The sequence below is a fragment of the Coccomyxa subellipsoidea genome (genome assembly GCF_000258705.1).
Source record: "Coccomyxa subellipsoidea C-169, whole genome shotgun sequence".
NCBI lineage: Eukaryota > Viridiplantae > Chlorophyta > Trebouxiophyceae > Coccomyxaceae > Coccomyxa > Coccomyxa subellipsoidea.
The window spans coordinates 779,712-797,625 of record NW_005178019.1 but is presented as its reverse complement, the minus strand read 5'-3'; the positions used below and the strand labels follow the sequence as shown (position 1 = coordinate 797,625).

Below are 17,914 nucleotides of genomic sequence, written 5' to 3'. Positions count from 1 at the left end.
CAGCGTGACGCTTCCGATCCACCATTCACTGTACCCAGCCGGCCACGGCTCTAACTTGGCTATCTGTATGACCATGCTCTCATTTGGCCTTCTGCCATGACACCCGCTCGTGTCGATTCTTGTGTTGAACTCACACCCTCTCTTAGGGGGGCCTTTGCGATAGGTGCTCTGGGCACATGGGCGCTAAGAGCCTTCGTCATACCATAGTCAGGCACGGATGACTAACCTTTCACCAGTCCCGATCCCACCCCGGCAAAGCCCGGCCTGTCGTTCCTTGTCTGAGACCCCTTTTGCCTTAGAGCCCTGGGACCACAGATTGCCTACCAGAAGCTTTGCGCCTCTCCTACCTCTAACCTTTGCCAGCGCGGAATGGGGCTCCGAGTCACGTGCTTCCACTGGTCGAGGGACCTGTCGAGCTCGGCCCAACACGGCCCCGGGGGTGCCTCCTTCACCCCTGGGGCACTGGCCTCGCCACCCAGTGCCGGTGGCCTCGCCCACCACCGGACGTGTTTGCGCGGCTCACCCCTTGGGTATCCCTCGGCCAGACGGATCCATCGTGCGCCCCGCTACCTGTGGAGTACCGTGCCGGAGAGCCAGAGCGTTGGCGCAAGCTTACAGAAGACCACCCTGCCCAGGGCTTTAGGCTATCAATAGTTTTCCAGTGATCCTCCGATGTTTCTGTCTCACCGGCAGCCCCAACAATCCCCTTGGCCTGTCATCCGTGGCCTTCTGCCTTAGTGTCTGTCCTCCTCACCATTCACAGTAGTTCATTGAAGGCTATCTGAAGGGTTTAGGGTTTCCAACCCCAGTATCCACCCTTGAACCTGAGCGGGTGTCTAGGACCTTGGACATGATGCCTCCTGCCTATCCCCGCCTCCAATGTGGTGGGTGTGTGTATCTGGTCGAGTTCTCGCCAGCCTACCTGTTTTTCGCCTCATTTGCGGCTTCATATCTCCCATATGCCACCGTTTGCTTGTGCCCCACCTTGCTGGCAGATTGAGGCATAGTTTAGGGTCACATTGCCAGCCCCGAGCGGCACCTAGTGGTAATGGGTCCGAACGCGATCCTGTTCCATCCCTGTCGGCCAACCGTATAAACGTGCCTTTCATGTCTGTTCCACCACTGGTTGCCCGCACATCCATAATTGCCTGCCAGTGATTGATGATTGCCTGCTTTGCTGTGACCCCTGCCTCCAGCTGCAAGCCCTAGGCTTGCCCCGTGGGTCCTCCAACGTCACCTCAGCGGTGTTGCGTTGCCGGCGGGCTGGAGTGCGCCTCTGGGGATGAGGTAACCCTCTGGTGCTTGGGACATGTCCATCGCTAGGAGCCTTTCTGTTGCCTTTCTGTGGTATGCCTTCATGCTTGCGCTTCTCTTAAGTATCGCATTATCCTCCTGCGGGAGTGCTCTGCGTGCCCCAACTCTGACAGGTTTCCCCAAATATCCTATTGCATGCGTGCTGGGAAGCGTGCGACTGGCACCTGTGTAATAGCGGGGGCTTCCCCTTTTAAAAAAAAAAAAAAAAAAAAAAGGTGCTGATGGGTCTGCTGTGACAGCAGCAGCAGGATCAACAGTGACATCTGCTCCCTGTGGCACTGGTGAAGGGCCCGCTGGCGCGCCCGCAGGCCCGCCGCGGTCCCGCAGCGGAACCGGACGTGGTTGCGGCGCAGCCATCCAGATCGCCCAGGAGGAGGGATCAGGCTGCCCTCGAGGCCTCTTGCCTAAGACCTGCGACGCGGTACCAGCAGCTGCAGCCCTGGCCTCCCATCGCGCCTCGAGCGCCCGAAGGCCGCTGCGCTGATCATCTGTGGTATCAGCCCAGATGGCTGGTCGCAGCGGGCCCGCCGGGCTGGCCTCCCCCTTGCTGATCCTGTGAAGCACCTGTCGCCGCGCGGTGGCCTCCCTCACCACAAACTCATGTGCCGGCCGCGTGCCGAGCCCCCAAGCCTGAGGGTCCTGTACCTGGGATCCCCAGAGGCCAAAGAAGTATAGTGTGGGCGGCGGTGGTGGCAGTGGCTCCGGCAGCTGCTGCTCCCACTCCAACTGCTCCCCTGGCTGCTGCTCCACCTGCAGGTGCTGCTCTGGGTGCAGCTGCTCCGCGTGATGGCGCTGCTGACGTGTGCCGCTGCGTGGATGCCAGGGCCTGGTGATGTCCCAGTGCTGAACCAATGCAGGCTGCGCGGCCGGAGGAAGGAAGGCGTGCATGGCTGCAACGCCTCCGTCCACTGGCACAAGGGCTCCTGTGCTGCTTACTGTGTGGCTGAGAAGGTAGGTGCTACCTTCGGCTGTGCGAGACCAGACGCGGCGATCCGACGGGTCCGGAGATGCGCACCACATAGCGGCCGGTGGCTGCACCTGGATTAGCGCTCTCCAGGCTGCTGGCAAGGCAGCCAGAAGGATGGGCACGCGCTCTCGCACCATCCGAACCGGATGCTCCGGGCCGCGCACGACATCGCGCAGGTGGCTGATCCTGACCAGGCCAAGCCTGGCCCAGTCCTCCCAGGCAAAGGGCTGCCTGACTGCATCCGTGAGCTCCCTGTTGAAGAACAGTGGCTCACCCATGACTGCGTCGTAGCCGATCGCTTCCGGCTTCCGCAGGTGATGGGGCCGCAGCTGCTGGTAGGCATGCAGGTACTGCCGTACGCGCTGCGGGGCCTCCACATGCTTCGCTGCAAAGGTGGAGAAGAGCAGGAATCTTCCCAGCTGCCAGATGTGCTGCCGCCGCGCTGACACCGTGCCGGGTTCCTGCGCTGCCAGCCAGGCTGTGCTCCTGTACAGCCAGTGGTCGAAGTAGGCCTTCCAGGCCAGCTGTTCCGGCTCCAACAGCCTGCCCACCACCTTGGCCTGGAGAGCCAGGATCTGGGCCTTGATGTCCACCAGCGCGATGCCGCCGTGTGCGGCCGCGCGGAAGCAGACGTCCTTGCTTGGGAACAGCGCCGCCGCTGCGCCAGGGGTCACCGGCCGGTTCGCCGCGACGAAAGTGTGGATGGCTCTGCAGAGCCTCTGTAGCAAGTCTTGTGGCACCGGTATGAAGGTGGCATGGTAGGTGACCATGGAGGCCAGCACCTGTTTTGCGACGTACGCTCGGCCCAGCAGGCTGAGTCTGAAGCCGGACCAGCGGGCGATGCGGGCCTCCACCTTCTCAATGATGGCTGTGTATAGGGCTGTGGCAGCTGCAGCTGGCTGGGTGGACAAGGGAATGCCCAGGTGCTTGACGCCGTCGCTCGAAGCCGCGAAGGTGACCCCCGTGACTGGATCGGGCCCGGCGAGATGGCTGAGGCTGCCAAGCCCTAGGGCCTGGCTCTTGCTGCGCTGCAGCCTGGCTCCTGTGGCTGCGCAGTGGAGGCCCACGCTGGCCCCCAGCACGATCTGAGCATCCCGGGGAGTCCGCGCGTGCACGCTGGTGTCGTCCGCATGCTGGTGCATGACTGGTGCTGGCTCCCCTGAAGGCAGTCTGATGGGCTGGAAAGCTAGCTGGCCTGCAAGCATCCTGGCATGCGCGGCCATCGGCTGCGCGGCAAGCACAAGCGACATGGGCCGCGGTGACCGGAGACGACGCGCCACCGCGCAGCGCCGACCTTCTTCTCGCCGATGACACCAGGATCTGGGGACCGCCGCGGCAGCTCAGGCAGCTCTGGGATCGCCTGCGGCTCGCTACAATCTGTCAGCTGTGGGCAGCATATCAGCGCGGCCGCCACCAGCCAGATGCGGCGGCGATCACCCCCGGAGCGGTTGCGGCTCGCATCCTGTCTTCCTGCAAGAAGGCCCTGCTTGCCGATTGGCGGCTCGCGACCGTCAACGTCCGGCAGACAGCAGGTGTGCTCAGCGACTGGCTTCGCGGACGCGACCCGATGATCACCAGGGAGCAGTTTGCGGCGCGATGGTGCCACCGCGCGGTCCTCTGCGCGCTGGAGGAGCTGCCGGGCGCGCAACCAGTCATCCACTGGAGTGCCCAGCATCCCGTGCCGCTTCCAGCGTGACGCTTCCGATCCACCATTCACTGTACCCAGCCGGCCACGGCTCTAACTTGGCTATCTGTATGACCATGCTCTCATTTGGCCTTCTGCCATGACACCCGCTCGTGTCGATTCTTGTGTTGAACTCACACCCTCTCTTAGGGGGGCCTTTGCGATAGGTGCTCTGGGCACATGGGCGCTAAGAGCCTTCGTCATACCATAGTCAGGCACGGATGACTAACCTTTCACCAGTCCCGATCCCACCCCGGCAAAGCCCGGCCTGTCGTTCCTTGTCTGAGACCCCTTTTGCCTTAGAGCCCTGGGACCACAGATTGCCTACCAGAAGCTTTGCGCCTCTCCTACCTCTAACCTTTGCCAGCGCGGAATGGGGCTCCGAGTCACGTGCTTCCACTGGTCGAGGGACCTGTCGAGCTCGGCCCAACACGGCCCCGGGGGTGCCTCCTTCACCCCTGGGGCACTGGCCTCGCCACCCAGTGCCGGTGGCCTCGCCCACCACCGGACGTGTTTGCGCGGCTCACCCCTTGGGTATCCCTCGGCCAGACGGATCCATCGTGCGCCCCGCTACCTGTGGAGTACCGTGCCGGAGAGCCAGAGCGTTGGCGCAAGCTTACAGAAGACCACCCTGCCCAGGGCTTTAGGCTATCAATAGTTTTCCAGTGATCCTCCGATGTTTCTGTCTCACCAGCAGCCCCAACAATCCCCTTGGCCTGTCATCCGTGGCCTTCTGCCTTAGTGTCTGTCCTCCTCACCATTCACAGTAGTTCATTGAAGGCTATCTGAAGGGTTTAGGGTTTCCAACCCCAGTATCCACCCTTGAACCTGAGCGGGTGTCTAGGACCTTGGACATGATGCCTCCTGCCTATCCCCGCCTCCAATGTGGTGGGTGTGTGTATCTGGTCGAGTTCTCACCAGCCTACCTGTTTTTCGCCTCATTTGCGGCTTCATATCTCCCATATGCCACCGTTTGCTTGTGCCCCACCTTGCTGGCAGATTGAGGCATAGTTTAGGGTCACATTGCCAGCCCCGAGCGGCACCTAGTGGTAATGGGTCCGAACGCGATCCTGTTCCATCCCTGTCGGCCAACCGTATAAACGTGCCTTTCATGTCTGTTCCACCACTGGTTGCCCGCACATCCATAATTGCCTGCCAGTGATTGATGATTGCCTGCTTTGCTGTGACCCCTGCCTCCAGCTGCAAGCCCTAGGCTTGCCCCGTGGGTCCTCCAACGTCACCTCAGCGGTGTTGCGTTGCCGGCGGGCTGGAGTGCGCCTCTGGGGATGAGGTTACCCTCTGGTGCTTGGGACATGTCCATCGCTAGGAGCCTTTCTGTTGCCTTTCTGTGGTATGCCTTCATGCTTGCGCTTCTCTTCAGTATCGCATTATCCTCCTGCGGGAGTGCTCTGCGTGCCCCAACTCTGACAGGTTTCCCCAAATATCCTATTGCATGCGTGCTGGGAAGCGTGCGACTGGCACCTGTGTAATAGCGGGGGCTTCCCCTTTTAAAAAAAAAAAAAAAAAAAAAAATTAATTGCCTGCCAGTGATTGATGATTGCCTGCTTTGCTGTGACCCCTGCCTCCAGCTGCAAGCCCTAGGCTTGCCCCGTGGGTCCTCCAACGTCACCTCAGCGGTGTTGCGTTGCCGGCGGGCTGGAGTGCGCCTCTGGGGATGAGGTTACCCTCTGGTGCTTGGGACATGTCCATCGCTAGGAGCCTTTCTGTTGCCTTTCTGTGGTATGCCTTCATGCTTGCGCTTCTCTTCAGTATCGCATTATCCTCCTGCGGGAGTGCTCTGCGTGCCCCAACTCTGACAGGTTTCCCCAAATATCCTATTGCATGCGTGCTGGGAAGCGTGCGACTGGCACCTGTGTAATAGCGGGGGCTTCCCCTTTTTAAAAAAAAAATAAAAATAAAAAAAAAAAAGGCATCGGTGTGCCAGCCGTTGAAGGCCACTCGCGCGGTCGTGCCGGAGTGCAGAATGTGCACCCACCGCTGCACACCGGGCCCGAAGCCCACCGCAGCCATGCACCGCTCAATCCAGGCCCTGTCAAGGCGATCGAAGGCCTTCTCGAAGTCCAGGAAGACCTGCACGCCTGGCTGGTGTGTGGCCTCCAGGTAGCTGATCTCCTCCAGGTGTGCCAGCACGTTGTCCCCCGCCCAGCGCTTAGGCAGGAAGCCTGTCTGTGTGGCATCCACCACCTGATTCAGCAGCGGCCCGATCCGGCTGGCGATCGCCCGCGCCGCGAGCTTGTAGTCGGTGTTGAGCAACGTGATGGGCCTGTAGCTGGCTAGAGACTCCCTGTCTGCCCCCTTCCCCTTGTACAAGAGAGTGATACGCCCCTGCGTCAGCGGTGGCGGCAGCGCCGCTTCCCCGCCGCCGCCGAAAGCTTCCTGCAGCATCCCTGCCAGCTCCAGCCCTACCACAGGCCAGAAGCGCAGGTAGAACTCATATGGCAGGCCATCCAAGCCCGGTGCCTTGCCGCGCGGCAGGCTCCGGAGGGCAGTCTCCAGCTCTGCGACCGACACGCTGCCATCACCGCGCTCTCCTTCTGCCGCTGCAGCTGCCTGAGGGGACAAACGCTTGTCCACTGCCTGCAGCAGCTCATCCTGGGCTGCCAGCGACACCGGCTGCGCCGCGAAGAGGCCTGCCGCTTCGTCGCCACTGTAGTACTCCCGCAGCACCGCGCCGCCCCGATCTCTGCCGGCTGGGTGATCCAGGACAACCCGTGGGCTGTCAGGGGCTGGACCTGTCCTGAGGGCCATCAACTCTGTGCGGCCCTGCCGCTCCCGGGCCAGGTGGTGGAACCAGAAGGTGGACTGCTCACCGTAGAACTGCCATACGATCCCAGCCTGGAGTGCTGCCCCCTTAGCTGCCTCCACATTGAGGCCCTGCAGAAGCTGGTGGGCATCCTGCCATGCCAGAAGGGTGTCTGGTGCGGGCCGCCGGGTGAACGCCGCGAGCGCTGCGCGGCTGTCAGACTCCAGAGCCCGCTGAGAGGCCCGGCGCTCCGCTGCGAGAGCCCAGGAACGCTGCATGGCCATATCTTTGACCTGCCACTTCAACTCCACCCACCTGCTGCCCTGCGTGACGCCCTCTCCGAGCGGGTGTGCGGCAAGATACTCCGGAATCGCTGCCGTAACGCGATCGCAGAACGGCTGATCGTCCAGAAGATGAAGGGGCAGCCTCCAGGCTGCAGAGCCATACAGTGTGCTGGCTGGAGCTGTAAGGCTCAGGCTGACCCCCAGGTGGTCTCCTGGATAACCAAGAACCTGCCCGATCGCTCGCGGCTCCCGGCTGACCCGCGCCCGCAGCGTCTCCGAGACCAGCCAGCGGTCGAGCCGGGCAGCTGACTGACCTGTGGTGGCAACGTGGGTGAAGGCACGACTGCTGGGGTTGAGGTCACGCCAGACATCGTAGAGCTGATGCTCAGTCTCCACGAGCCGCAGGCCGGTCCAATATCCATGCGTCCGCTGACCGGGCTGCCCGGCGGCCATGTCCTGCTGGCCTGCAATGCAGTTGAAGTCCCCTCCCACCAGAAGGCAACGTGCTGCTGGAAGGCTGGGCAGCAGCTCCTGTGTATAATACTGCTGTCGCTCCGCTGCGGCCGCAGGCGCGTACACGGAAGCTACCGTGTAGGGCTGGCCACAATAAGTGAAGTCCACTAGTAGGGTGCGTCCGGTGGTGCTGCAGTGACGCACCGTGATGGCTGCTGTGGAGGCTGTGGGTCTTAGTAAGACCGCTACGCCGCGTGACTGGGAGGTGAAGTGGCACCAAAACGCGGGCCCGCTCCAATTGCAGCGAAGCCCGGCAGGCCCCTCCTGCGCCCATGCTGTCCCCTCCTCTGTAGAGCTGTGGTGGGTCTCCTGAAGGAGGATGATGTCCCACCTGTCGCGCTCCAGAAGGTTGAAGAGGCAGCGCCTCTTGTCTCTGTCCCTGAGGCCGTTGACGTTGAGGCTGAGAAGGCGCAGTGAGGGCGATCGGGAGCGAGTCATGGCTGCGAGGGCCGCCGTGCCGGCGGGCCCCCACTGCGAATGCTCCTGGAAATCCTGTGCTCTACCCGCTGCCGCTCCTGCTGTTGCCCCTGCTGCTGTAGCCACCACTCTGTAGGCTGATGCCGCGTACGCGCTGAGCGCCACGGAGCCGGCAGCCCCGCTAGTGCGACCTGCGCCGCACGCTGCGCTGCGCGCGCTGCGGCTGCTCGCGACTCAAAGCCCGGCGGGACGGTGGGTCTCCCCTGCTGACGTGCAATGGGTGCTGCTGGGACCTCTGCCGGCTGCGCTAGGTCCTCCGGTGTCAGAGCCGGCAAGCCGTACGAGTCGTCCGGCAAGCTGTCTGCTCCATGGATGCGACGCAGAGCATCGCAGAGGAGCTGGTGCCGCAGCTCCCTATCTGCTGGTGCATCCCCTCCCGACACGAGCGCGAGTGGTGCATCGCTGTGCAGCCGGCGAATCGCTGCCGCGCTGTCTGCGGGGGAGAAGTGTGTATGCCCTGCCAGCCACTCCAGGCACTCCTCAATACGCTCAACCGGGACGCCGCTGAGGTCCAGGTGCGGAGGGCGACGGTGAGCCGTCTCGGGTGGATCCTCGGTGTGAGGCAGATCCCAATCCATGGGGGTGGCTGCACCTTTATCGCGCACGCGCGATATCCTGCGTCGCAACTCTCGCTGCGGCACCGAGTATGCCTGTGTCTCCCACTCCATCGGTACCGGAACTACTGTGAATGGTGAGGAGGACAGACACTAAGGCAGAAGGCCACGGATGACAGGCCAAGGGGATTGTTGGGGCTGCTGGTGAGACAGAAACATCGGAGGATCACTGGAAAACTATTGATAGCCTAAAGCCCTGGGCAGGGTGGTCTTCTGTAAGCTTGCGCCAACGCTCTGGCTCTCCGGCACGGTACTCCACAGGTAGCGGGGCGCACGATGGATCCGTCTGGCATGGTCATACAGATAGCCAAGTTAGAGCCGTGGCCGGCTGGGTACAGTGAATGGTGGATCGGAAGCGTCACGCTGGAAGCGGCACGGGATGCTGGGCACTCCAGTGGATGACTGGTTGCGCGCCCGGCAGCTCCTCCAGCGCGCAGAGGACCGCGCGGTGGCACCATCGCGCCGCAAACTGCTCCCTGGTGATCATCGGGTCGCGTCCGCGAAGCCAGTCGCTGAGCACACCTGCTGTCTGCCGGACGTTGACGGTCGCGAGCCGCCAATCGGCAAGCAGGGCCTTCTTGCAGGAAGACAGGATGCGAGCCGCAACCGCTCCGGGGGTGATCGCCGCCGCATCTGGCTGGTGGCGGCCGCGCTGATATGCTGCCCACAGCTGACAGATTGTAGCGAGCCGCAGGCGATCCCAGAGCTGCCTGAGCTGCCGCGGCGGTCCCCAGATCCTGGTGTCATCGGCGAGAAGAAGGTCGGCGCTGCGCGGTGGCGCGTCGTCTCCGGTCACCGCGGCCCATGTCGCTGCGAACCAGTCCCACACCCCGGCGGCGAGAGGGCAGATGATGAAGACATGGGTGAGTGTGGCCAGCTGACCTGCACAGCTCGGATGCGGGCAAACGTGACCGGCGGGATCGGCGCGGTGGACGTGACGCGCGAAGCCGCCGACGAAGAGCTGGCCATGCAGCAGCCTCCACGCTGTCACGCGCTGCCGCCGGTCCAGATGGGAAGCGTGCACCACTTGCCACACATGAGCCCAAGGTGCTGATGGGTCTGCTGTGACAGCAACAGCAGGATCAACAGTGACATCTGCTCCCTGTGGCACTGGTGAAGGGCCCGCTGGCGCGCCCGCAGGCCCGCCGCGGTCCCGCAGCGGAACCGGACGTGGTTGCGGCGCAGCCATCCAGATCGCCCAGGAGGAGGGATCAGGCTGCCCTCGAGGCCTCTTGCCTAAGACCTGCGACGCGGTACCAGCAGCTGCAGCCCTGGCCTCCCATCGCGCCTCGAGCGCCCGAAGGCCGCTGCGCTGATCATCTGTGGTATCAGCCCAGATGGCTGGTCGCAGCGGGCCCGCCGGGCTGGCCTCCCCCTTGCTGATCCTGTGAAGCACCTGTCGCCGCGCGGTGGCCTCCCTCACCACAAACTCATGTGCCGGCCGCGTGCCGAGCCCCCAAGCCTGAGGGTCCTGTACCTGGGATCCCCAGAGGCCAAAGAAGTATAGTGTGGGCGGCGGTGGTGGCGGTGGCTCCGGCAGCTGCTGCTCCCACTCCAACTGCTCCCCTGGCTGCTGCTCCACCTGCAGGTGCTGCTCTGGGTGCAGCTGCTCCGCGTGCTGGCGCTGCTGACGTGTGCCGCTGCGTGGATGCCAGGGCCTGGTGATGTCCCAGTGCTGAACCAATGCAGGCTGCGCGGCCGGAGGAAGGAAGGCGTGCATGGCTGCAACGCCTCCGTCCACTGGCACAAGGGCTCCTGTGCTGCTTACTGTGTGGCTGAGAAGGTAGGTGCTACCTTCGGCTGTGCGAGACCAGACGCGGCGATCCGACGGCAGCCAGAGGCGCTTGGGCCTGGAGGCGCAGGTCACCAGAGCCTTGATGGCTCACTTCGGACCGGTGCAGATCGCCGGCGTCTATCCCGTGGGGTCGCCCGGCGCGGCAGACAGCCGGCTGGAGCTCTGGTTCGACACGGTCCCCGAGGCGGCTGCGGCGCGGCATGCAGCAGCTGAGGATCAGCTGGTCAGGCTGCGAGCCTTGCCCGGAGGGGGGGATGTCACGGTGCCGGTGCACCTAACGGCGGGCCGCTTCCACTGCCAGCACACCTGCATCATCCTGCACGGGCTGCCGTACGGGTACTGCACAGAGGGCCTTTTTTTTTTTTTTTTTTTTTTAAAAGGGGAAGCCCCCGCTATTACACAGGTGCCAGTCGCACGCTTCCCAGCACGCATGCAATAGGATATTTGGGGAAACCTGTCAGAGTTGGGGCACGCAGAGCACTCCCGCAGGAGGATAATGCGATACTTAAGAGAAGCGCAAGCATGAAGAAATACCACAGAGGGCCTTACGCAGACACTCCTCGAGTGCGACGGCTGCCCTAGCGACAAGTTTGTCGTTCGCGGCAAATTCCTAGGGGATCTGCCCGGACACCTCACCTCCGGCGGCTTTCTAGTGGGCAGTGGCAAGGCCTGCCTGGCCTACATCCAGACGCCGGACGATGACAGGCACCTCGCCCGCTTGCCAAAGCGGTTCTTCATCGGCCGCGACACCCGGATCAACATCACACGGCCGGGGCGGATGCGGCAGCCCAGCCAGCCAGCTTCTTAGCAACGGCAACATCTGCCCGCAACCTCAGCGCCGCTCCGTTCCGGCCCTCGCCCGATTCGCCAGCGCCAGCGCCATGAACCTCGCTTACACACGCATGCTGGTCGCACACTCTCCAGAAGACATGCATAAGGATAGCTAGGAAAAATGTATAATGAGTGTTTCGCAAAGCACTCCCGCAGGAGGATAGTGTGATACCTAAAGAGAGACGCAGTCATGAAGGCAAATCGCTGACAGGCAAGACCTAGCAATGAACATGTCCCAAGCACCAGGGGGTGACCTCGTCCCCTATGGCGCACTCCAGCCCGCCGGCAACGTAACACCCCTCGGGTGCCGTTGGTAAACCCACGATAAGAACCATATTTTTTTTTTTTTTTGGTTTTAAGGAGAACCCCTCTATTACAGGCATGAGGGTAGCGAACTTCCCAACACACACATAATAGGATATTTAGGGAAACCTGACCGAGTTTGGGGCACGCAAAACACTCCCGCAGGAGGATAGGGCGATACCCAAGGAACATCAAAGCAATGGGAAACGGCATGGTCACAATGGCAATCGTGTCCAGACAATCAAGGACAATCAATCATCGTCGATGGAATGTAGGAAGGTAACAATAGGGCCTAACGCGATGACTAAGTCGGGCAGTCAATAACGCCCACTGGTTTGCGGGAAGCTAATCTCTTCAAAGTCAGTGACAAAGCATGGCAAGCTCATACAACACACCAACCCAGCAGTGGGTTGGGATAGGCAGGAGGTACCATGTTCTCAGTCCTAGACACCCGCTCAATATGATCACACATGAGAGTCATGAATGCACAGGAACAATGAGGAATGCACCGGATGACACAATGTGAGGGGAGAGACACGTGATGGACACACTTGATGAAATGATTCTAATGGGGTTGGAGACAAGAAAACACAGGAATCTGCTACCAGGACCCTGGGGAGAATGGGCTTCATTGAATGGGTGGCAGCGTCAAAGCTCTCCAGCGCGCCGGTGAAGAGGTGCACAGGTTGAGGGGCGCACGACTGAGCCGCCCGACCGGGAGAACCCGGTACATGAGAGCCGGCGGAGCATGTCTGTGGGGGCGAGGCCACAAGAACTGGTGGGCGAGGCCAGTGCCCCAGAAGGGAAAGGAAACCCCAGGGGCCATGCCCGGCCGTGCTCTCTGGGACTCCCGACCGGTGGTACCGCGTGACTGGGGGCCCCTTTCCGCGGTGGCAACCATAACTTTTGCTGCACAGCACTCCGTGGCCTACTGCAACCACTCCCTGCATGCTGCTCCTGCATCGCCAGAATCAGCCCAGCCCCCATCAAACACATCAGCGCCGCTGCTTCCTGTTGCCTTCACACTTCCAAAACTGTACCCCTCTCCTGGCAGGGGATCAACGGCGGTGGTCGTTGCCAGCATTGCAGCCGCAGCTGCCCTTGCGTTGGCCATTGCGTTCATAGCTCTCGTGTTGCTGGTGCGGAGCAGGCGGCTGCGGTCTCCCTGCAGCCAGGCAGCAGAAGGAGGATTGCAGGTGTATGCTTTTGTGTCGTGCATCAGCTCACACTCGGGGTTTTATAGGTGCTTGCAGGTCTTTGGGGGTGCATGCTGACTGGCAGCGATCCTCATAGATCTGTGCATCTGCTGCTTGAAGGGAGAACGGTCGGGCCGGAAACTGAAAAAGCTGCGTACTTTTGTGTCTCTGGAGTCGCATCTCTTCCGGCAGAGCAGATTGCGGCGCCTCGGACCGCTCGGAAGTGAAGAGGTGAGGAAGGCGCCATTAGGACGTTAGAATTGGAAATAATTCTGATGATGTCACTTGCCATAAGTGCAACACCATTTTTTCAACGACTGCAGCATATGCATCTTCTGAAATTGTGGTGTGGCTATTACAGATTCAGTATCATGTATGCTTGTGATTTTGACAAAAGCATCGCTGCCATATCACTGCCTGCCCTGACTGCAGGTTGAGATCGGGCCAGTCATTGGGCGCGGCAGCTTTGGGCGTCTATAAAGGTGCGTGCTGATATGTCCAGCTTTTGCCTGAAGGCTCACACCATTTTGCTGTCCCTCTCTTGTGCCGACTGTTCTTTCCCTTCTTTGTAAGCTACATTGTGACTTCAAAGGATACAGAAAATTTCATGGAGACACCGTTTTTGGCACATCCTCAAATCAGACTGTGGGGTGGTGGCAGGGCGCTGGCCATTTTTTTTTTTTTTTTTTTTTTTTTTTTAAAAGGAGAACCCCTCTATTACAGGCATGAGGGTAGCGAACTTCCCAACACACACATAATTTTTTTTTTTTTTTTTTTTTTTAAGGAGAACCCCTCTATTACAGGCATGAGGGTAGCGAACTTCCCAACACACACATAATAGGATATTTAGGGAAACCTGACCGAGTTTTCCATCAAGTGGAATCAAGATGGTGGGCTACACCGTGAGGATGCTGCCCGGAGCGGGGCCCAATAAGGGACAGTGCACACAGGAGAGCCCGCGGCTGGAGACGCTCCTCAGCCTTAGCCTGTGTCACCCCAATATCGTGGCCACGTTCAGGGTGTGCACCATGGAGCCAGGTGCCATGCAACACTGCTGCAGCTGCCGCCGATGCTGCGCCGCCTCCCCACCAGATCACTGCTCTGCCGAGCCTGCGCTGCCGGGCGCTGCTGGGTAGCCCGGGGTGCCCGTGTTTACTAAGTGCGGGCAGCTCGGAAGCGCCGCCACAGCCGCCGCTACCGCCGTCGGGTCGGCGCCGGCCGAGAGCGCCCCGGTGGCAAGGCATTCGTCGGGCGACAATCCCTTCTGCGCCGCGCATGCGCCCCGGAGTGGCAGGAAGATCCTGTTGCCGGCCGGCTCAGCCCGAAAACCGCCCTGGGAGCCCACACCAGCACTGAACCTGGTGGCGCTCAAGACCCCGAGGCTGCAGCAGGGCCATAAGTGGGCCCGAACATTCGCAGCAGCGGCCAGGCTGGCGGAGAGCCATCCAATGAGTGGGCCAGATTGTGCCCCTGCACAGGCTCCATGGTTGAGGCCGAAACCTGCAGCAGTAAGGCAGGCAGCATATAGGCCACTGGCGCCAAAGCAGAGTGCAACACTGGGGTGGCTCGCAGCGGAAACCATGGCTGAGACTCCTCTGGGGACGTGAGGTGAGTTTGAAGGCCTTTGAAGGCCCTCGACTCACACATGGACATTTCCTAAGTCGGCCTACCAGGTACCACTGTTCTTCTGTTGTTGACTGAAGAGTGCTGCTTTTGTGTGACCTACAGTCGAAGAGTGTATGATAGGTGTGTATTGGGAATGTTTAAAGGGGAACTTGAGTGGTGGAACTGGGACATGATATGATTGCAGGCCTGCAGATTCCTATGTTTTGATGCCCCTCACTTGTCCGGCCTGCTTTGCACAGCGGAGACGCACATGGAGACATTGGTGGTGATAAAGTTCTGCGAGCGAATATAGGCAGGAATATACAAGCAGGAATATATGCCGGAATTTCGCAGAGATATAAGCAGGAATACATGCAGGAATACAGGCAGAAATACAGACAGGAATACAGTACGGATTATAGGCAGAAATTTTCGGCAGTAATACATAAAGAAATACAAGCAAAAATATTGGCAGGAATACAGCTCGGGATAAACACAGAAATACCAAGCGCCGAAATATAGGGCAGATTATAGGAAGGAATATTTACAGGAACATAGCCAGGAATACAGGCAGGAGTACAGGCAGAATATTCTTATATTAAAAAATTAATATAGGTACGAATATACAGAGAAATACAAGCAGGAATATATGCAGGAATTTTGCCAGGAATATATAGTGAAGCATATGAGCAGGAATTAGGCAGGAACATATATATATATATATATATGTGAAAAAAATAATGCGAAGGGTATTCACACCTTGATCATATTTGTAGCGGCCAAAATCGTTTTTCGCACAATAATAAGCGCCAAAATATGGGCAGGAATACAGACAGGAATATAGGGCGTAAAATAGGCAGGAAAGTAAGTAGGATAACACGTACGAAAATAGGTAGGGACACAGGCAGGAATACAGTACGGATTATAGGCAGGAATTTTCGGCAGTAATACATAAAGAAATACAAGCAAAAATATTGGCAGGAATACAGCTCGGGATAAACACAGAAATACCAGGCGCCGAAATATATATATATATATATAGGGCAGATTATAGGAAGGAATATAGGCAGGAATATAGCCAGGAATACAGGCAGAACATAGGCAGGAATATACACAGAAATACAAGCAGGAATATATGCAGTAATTTTGCCAGGAATATATACGGTAGTGTGAATCATGAGCAGGAATAAGGCAGGAATATATATATATGTGAAAGAAAATAATGCGAAGGGTATTCACACCTTGATCATATTTGTAGCGGCCAAAATCGTTTTTCGCACAATAATAAGGGCAGAAATATGGGCAGGAATACAGACAGGAATATAGGGCGTATAAAAGGCAGGAAAGTAAGTAGGATTACACGTACGAAAATAGGTAGGGATACAGGCAGGAATACAGTACGTATTATAGGCAGGAATTTTCGGCAGTCACTGCGGTAATACATAAAGAAATACAAGCAAAAATATTGGCAGGAATACTATCCCGAGCTGTAGTACAGCTCGGGATAAACACAGAAATACCAGGCGCCGAAATATATATATATATAGGGCAGATTATAGGAAGGAATATAGGCAGGAATATAGCCAGGAATACAGGCAGAACATAGGCAGGAATATACACAGAAATACAAGCAGGAATATATGCAGGAATTTTGCCAGGAATATAGTGTGAATCATGAGCAGGAATAAGGCAGGAATATATATATATATACATATATATATATGTGAAAGAAAATAATGCGAAGGGTATTCATACCTTGATCATATTCGTAGCGGCCATAATCGTTTTTCGCGCAATAATAAGGGCAGAAATATGGGCAGAAATACAGACAGGAATGTAGGGTGTATTATTATTGTTATTACACGCTTTTCCTGCCGAAGGCAAGGTGCGTCTGCAGACAAGCTGCGTGTAAAGGCTGCCAAATTCCTACCCCTTGTTAAACTTGCCAGATCCAAGCAAGACCCAATCAACCGTGGGCACGGTGCTCAGTAATTGTAGCGCCCCCCGCCAGCCGGGGCCAAGGGTGTATAATAGGCAGGAAAGTAAGTAGGATTACATGTACGAAAATAGGTAGGAATACAGGCAGGAATACAGTACGGATTATTGGCAGGAAATTTTGGCAGTAATACATAAAGAAATACAAGCAAGAATATAGGCACGAATATACAGAGAAATACAAGCAGGAATATATGCAGGAATTTTGCAGAAATACAGGCGGGAATACATGCAGGAATACAGGCAGAAATACAGGCAGAAATACAATAAGGATTATAGGCAGGAATTTTCGGCAGTATTACAGAAGGAAAAACAGCAAAAATATTTGCCGGAATACAGGCAAGAGTACAGGCAGAATATACTATACCTAGTAGGCAGGAATATACAGAAGTACAAGCAGGAATATATGCAGGAATTTCGTCAGGAATATATAGTGTGAATCATGAGCAGGAATAAGGCAGGAATATATATATATATATGTGAAAGAAAATAATGCGAAGGGTATTCACACCTTGATCATATTTGTAGCGGCCAAAATCGTTTTTTGCACAACATTAAGCGCAGAAATATGGGCAAGAATACAGACAGGAATATTATATTTATGACAGAATGTCATATGATGATAATGTGCAGGTTATTCAGATCGTGGTCATATTTCTAGCCGGCGAAGTTATTTTCGCGAATACAAATAGAAATAGGCGAAGGAATACAAGCACGAATACAGGCAGTACAGACAGGAATATATATATATATAGTAGGATACAATGCGCAGGGTATTCCGACCGCAGTGACCCGCAACTGGTGGACAGTCTGAGGTAGGAGGTCGCGCGCTGGAAGAAGTTGTGCAACCGACACGAAGAAGACTGTGAGCTCTACCGGGACAGTTACATGAGGCTGAAGAGGGAGAAGGAAAGCGCGAAGGAGATGGGAGAGTTTGAAAGCACCGGTGTTTAGAGACATACACTGTACATGCCAACAGTGTTCTGTGCCTTGCAATCCAGATATCATATGATATGCATGTATTTGAAGCACTACAGTACAGACAGCCGAATACTATATAGATGTCTGCTTGGGCCCTAATGTAATAGATCCACGTGGCATCGCTCTTCCTGCCTTCCAGCCATCCACACGTCTGGCAAACCTCTAAAGCGTATCCATTCCCGAATTTCGGGACTTGTTCGGGGAGGCCATGAGACTCAGGTCACCCTCGTCAGCGTGACACTTGAGGTAGTCACCTGGAAGTGTACCGTGATTATTTCATGCCAAGATAAAGCATCTTCTCCTACGTCATTGCACCGTTCTGCGTATCTCACTGACATCAGTCCAATTTGAAGCGTCTGGGAAGATTGTCCGGCCCCTTTTGCTGCTACACCGTCAGAGAGCGATTGTAGGTGCGTCACTCCCCTCTCACGGCCCTGTTGGTGACCACGACCTGCGAGCACTGATCCGAAGGGTAACTCTCAATTTCTTGCTCGACAGGCCCCATCTTCGCCAGGAACGTGAGAAAGAATAAATTTCGTTCCTTACTGTCGGCCAGCACGCATTGACCGCTTCGCCGTGAGGAGACCTAGG

General features: G+C 57.6%; 3 protein-coding genes across 3 annotated transcripts; 2 read left to right on the top strand and 1 right to left on the bottom strand.

The window, feature by feature from the left end:
- Positions 1-3,492: 3,492 nt before the first annotated feature.
- COCSUDRAFT_60394 (hypothetical protein) lies at positions 3,493-3,977 on the top strand (the record flags this gene model as incomplete). Its single annotated transcript, XM_005642920.1, has 2 exons — positions 3,493-3,539; positions 3,569-3,977. 2 exons carry the CDS (start codon positions 3,493-3,495, stop codon positions 3,975-3,977), a joined length of 456 nt encoding a protein of 151 aa, XP_005642977.1.
- An 8,204-nt stretch (positions 3,978-12,181) lies between these two features.
- On the top strand, positions 12,182-13,222 carry COCSUDRAFT_60389 (hypothetical protein; the record flags this gene model as incomplete). The annotated part of the gene is made up of 3 exons (XM_005642919.1): positions 12,182-12,742; positions 12,863-12,973; positions 13,175-13,222. The coding sequence occupies 3 exons, from the start codon at positions 12,182-12,184 to the stop codon at positions 13,220-13,222; spliced, it is 720 nt and encodes a 239-aa protein (XP_005642976.1).
- A 613-nt stretch (positions 13,223-13,835) lies between these two features.
- Positions 13,836-14,324, bottom strand: COCSUDRAFT_60388 (hypothetical protein; the record flags this gene model as incomplete). Its single annotated transcript, XM_005642918.1, has 1 exon — positions 13,836-14,324. One exon carries the CDS (start codon positions 14,322-14,324, stop codon positions 13,836-13,838), a length of 489 nt encoding a protein of 162 aa, XP_005642975.1.
- Positions 14,325-17,914: the final 3,590 nt, after the last annotated feature.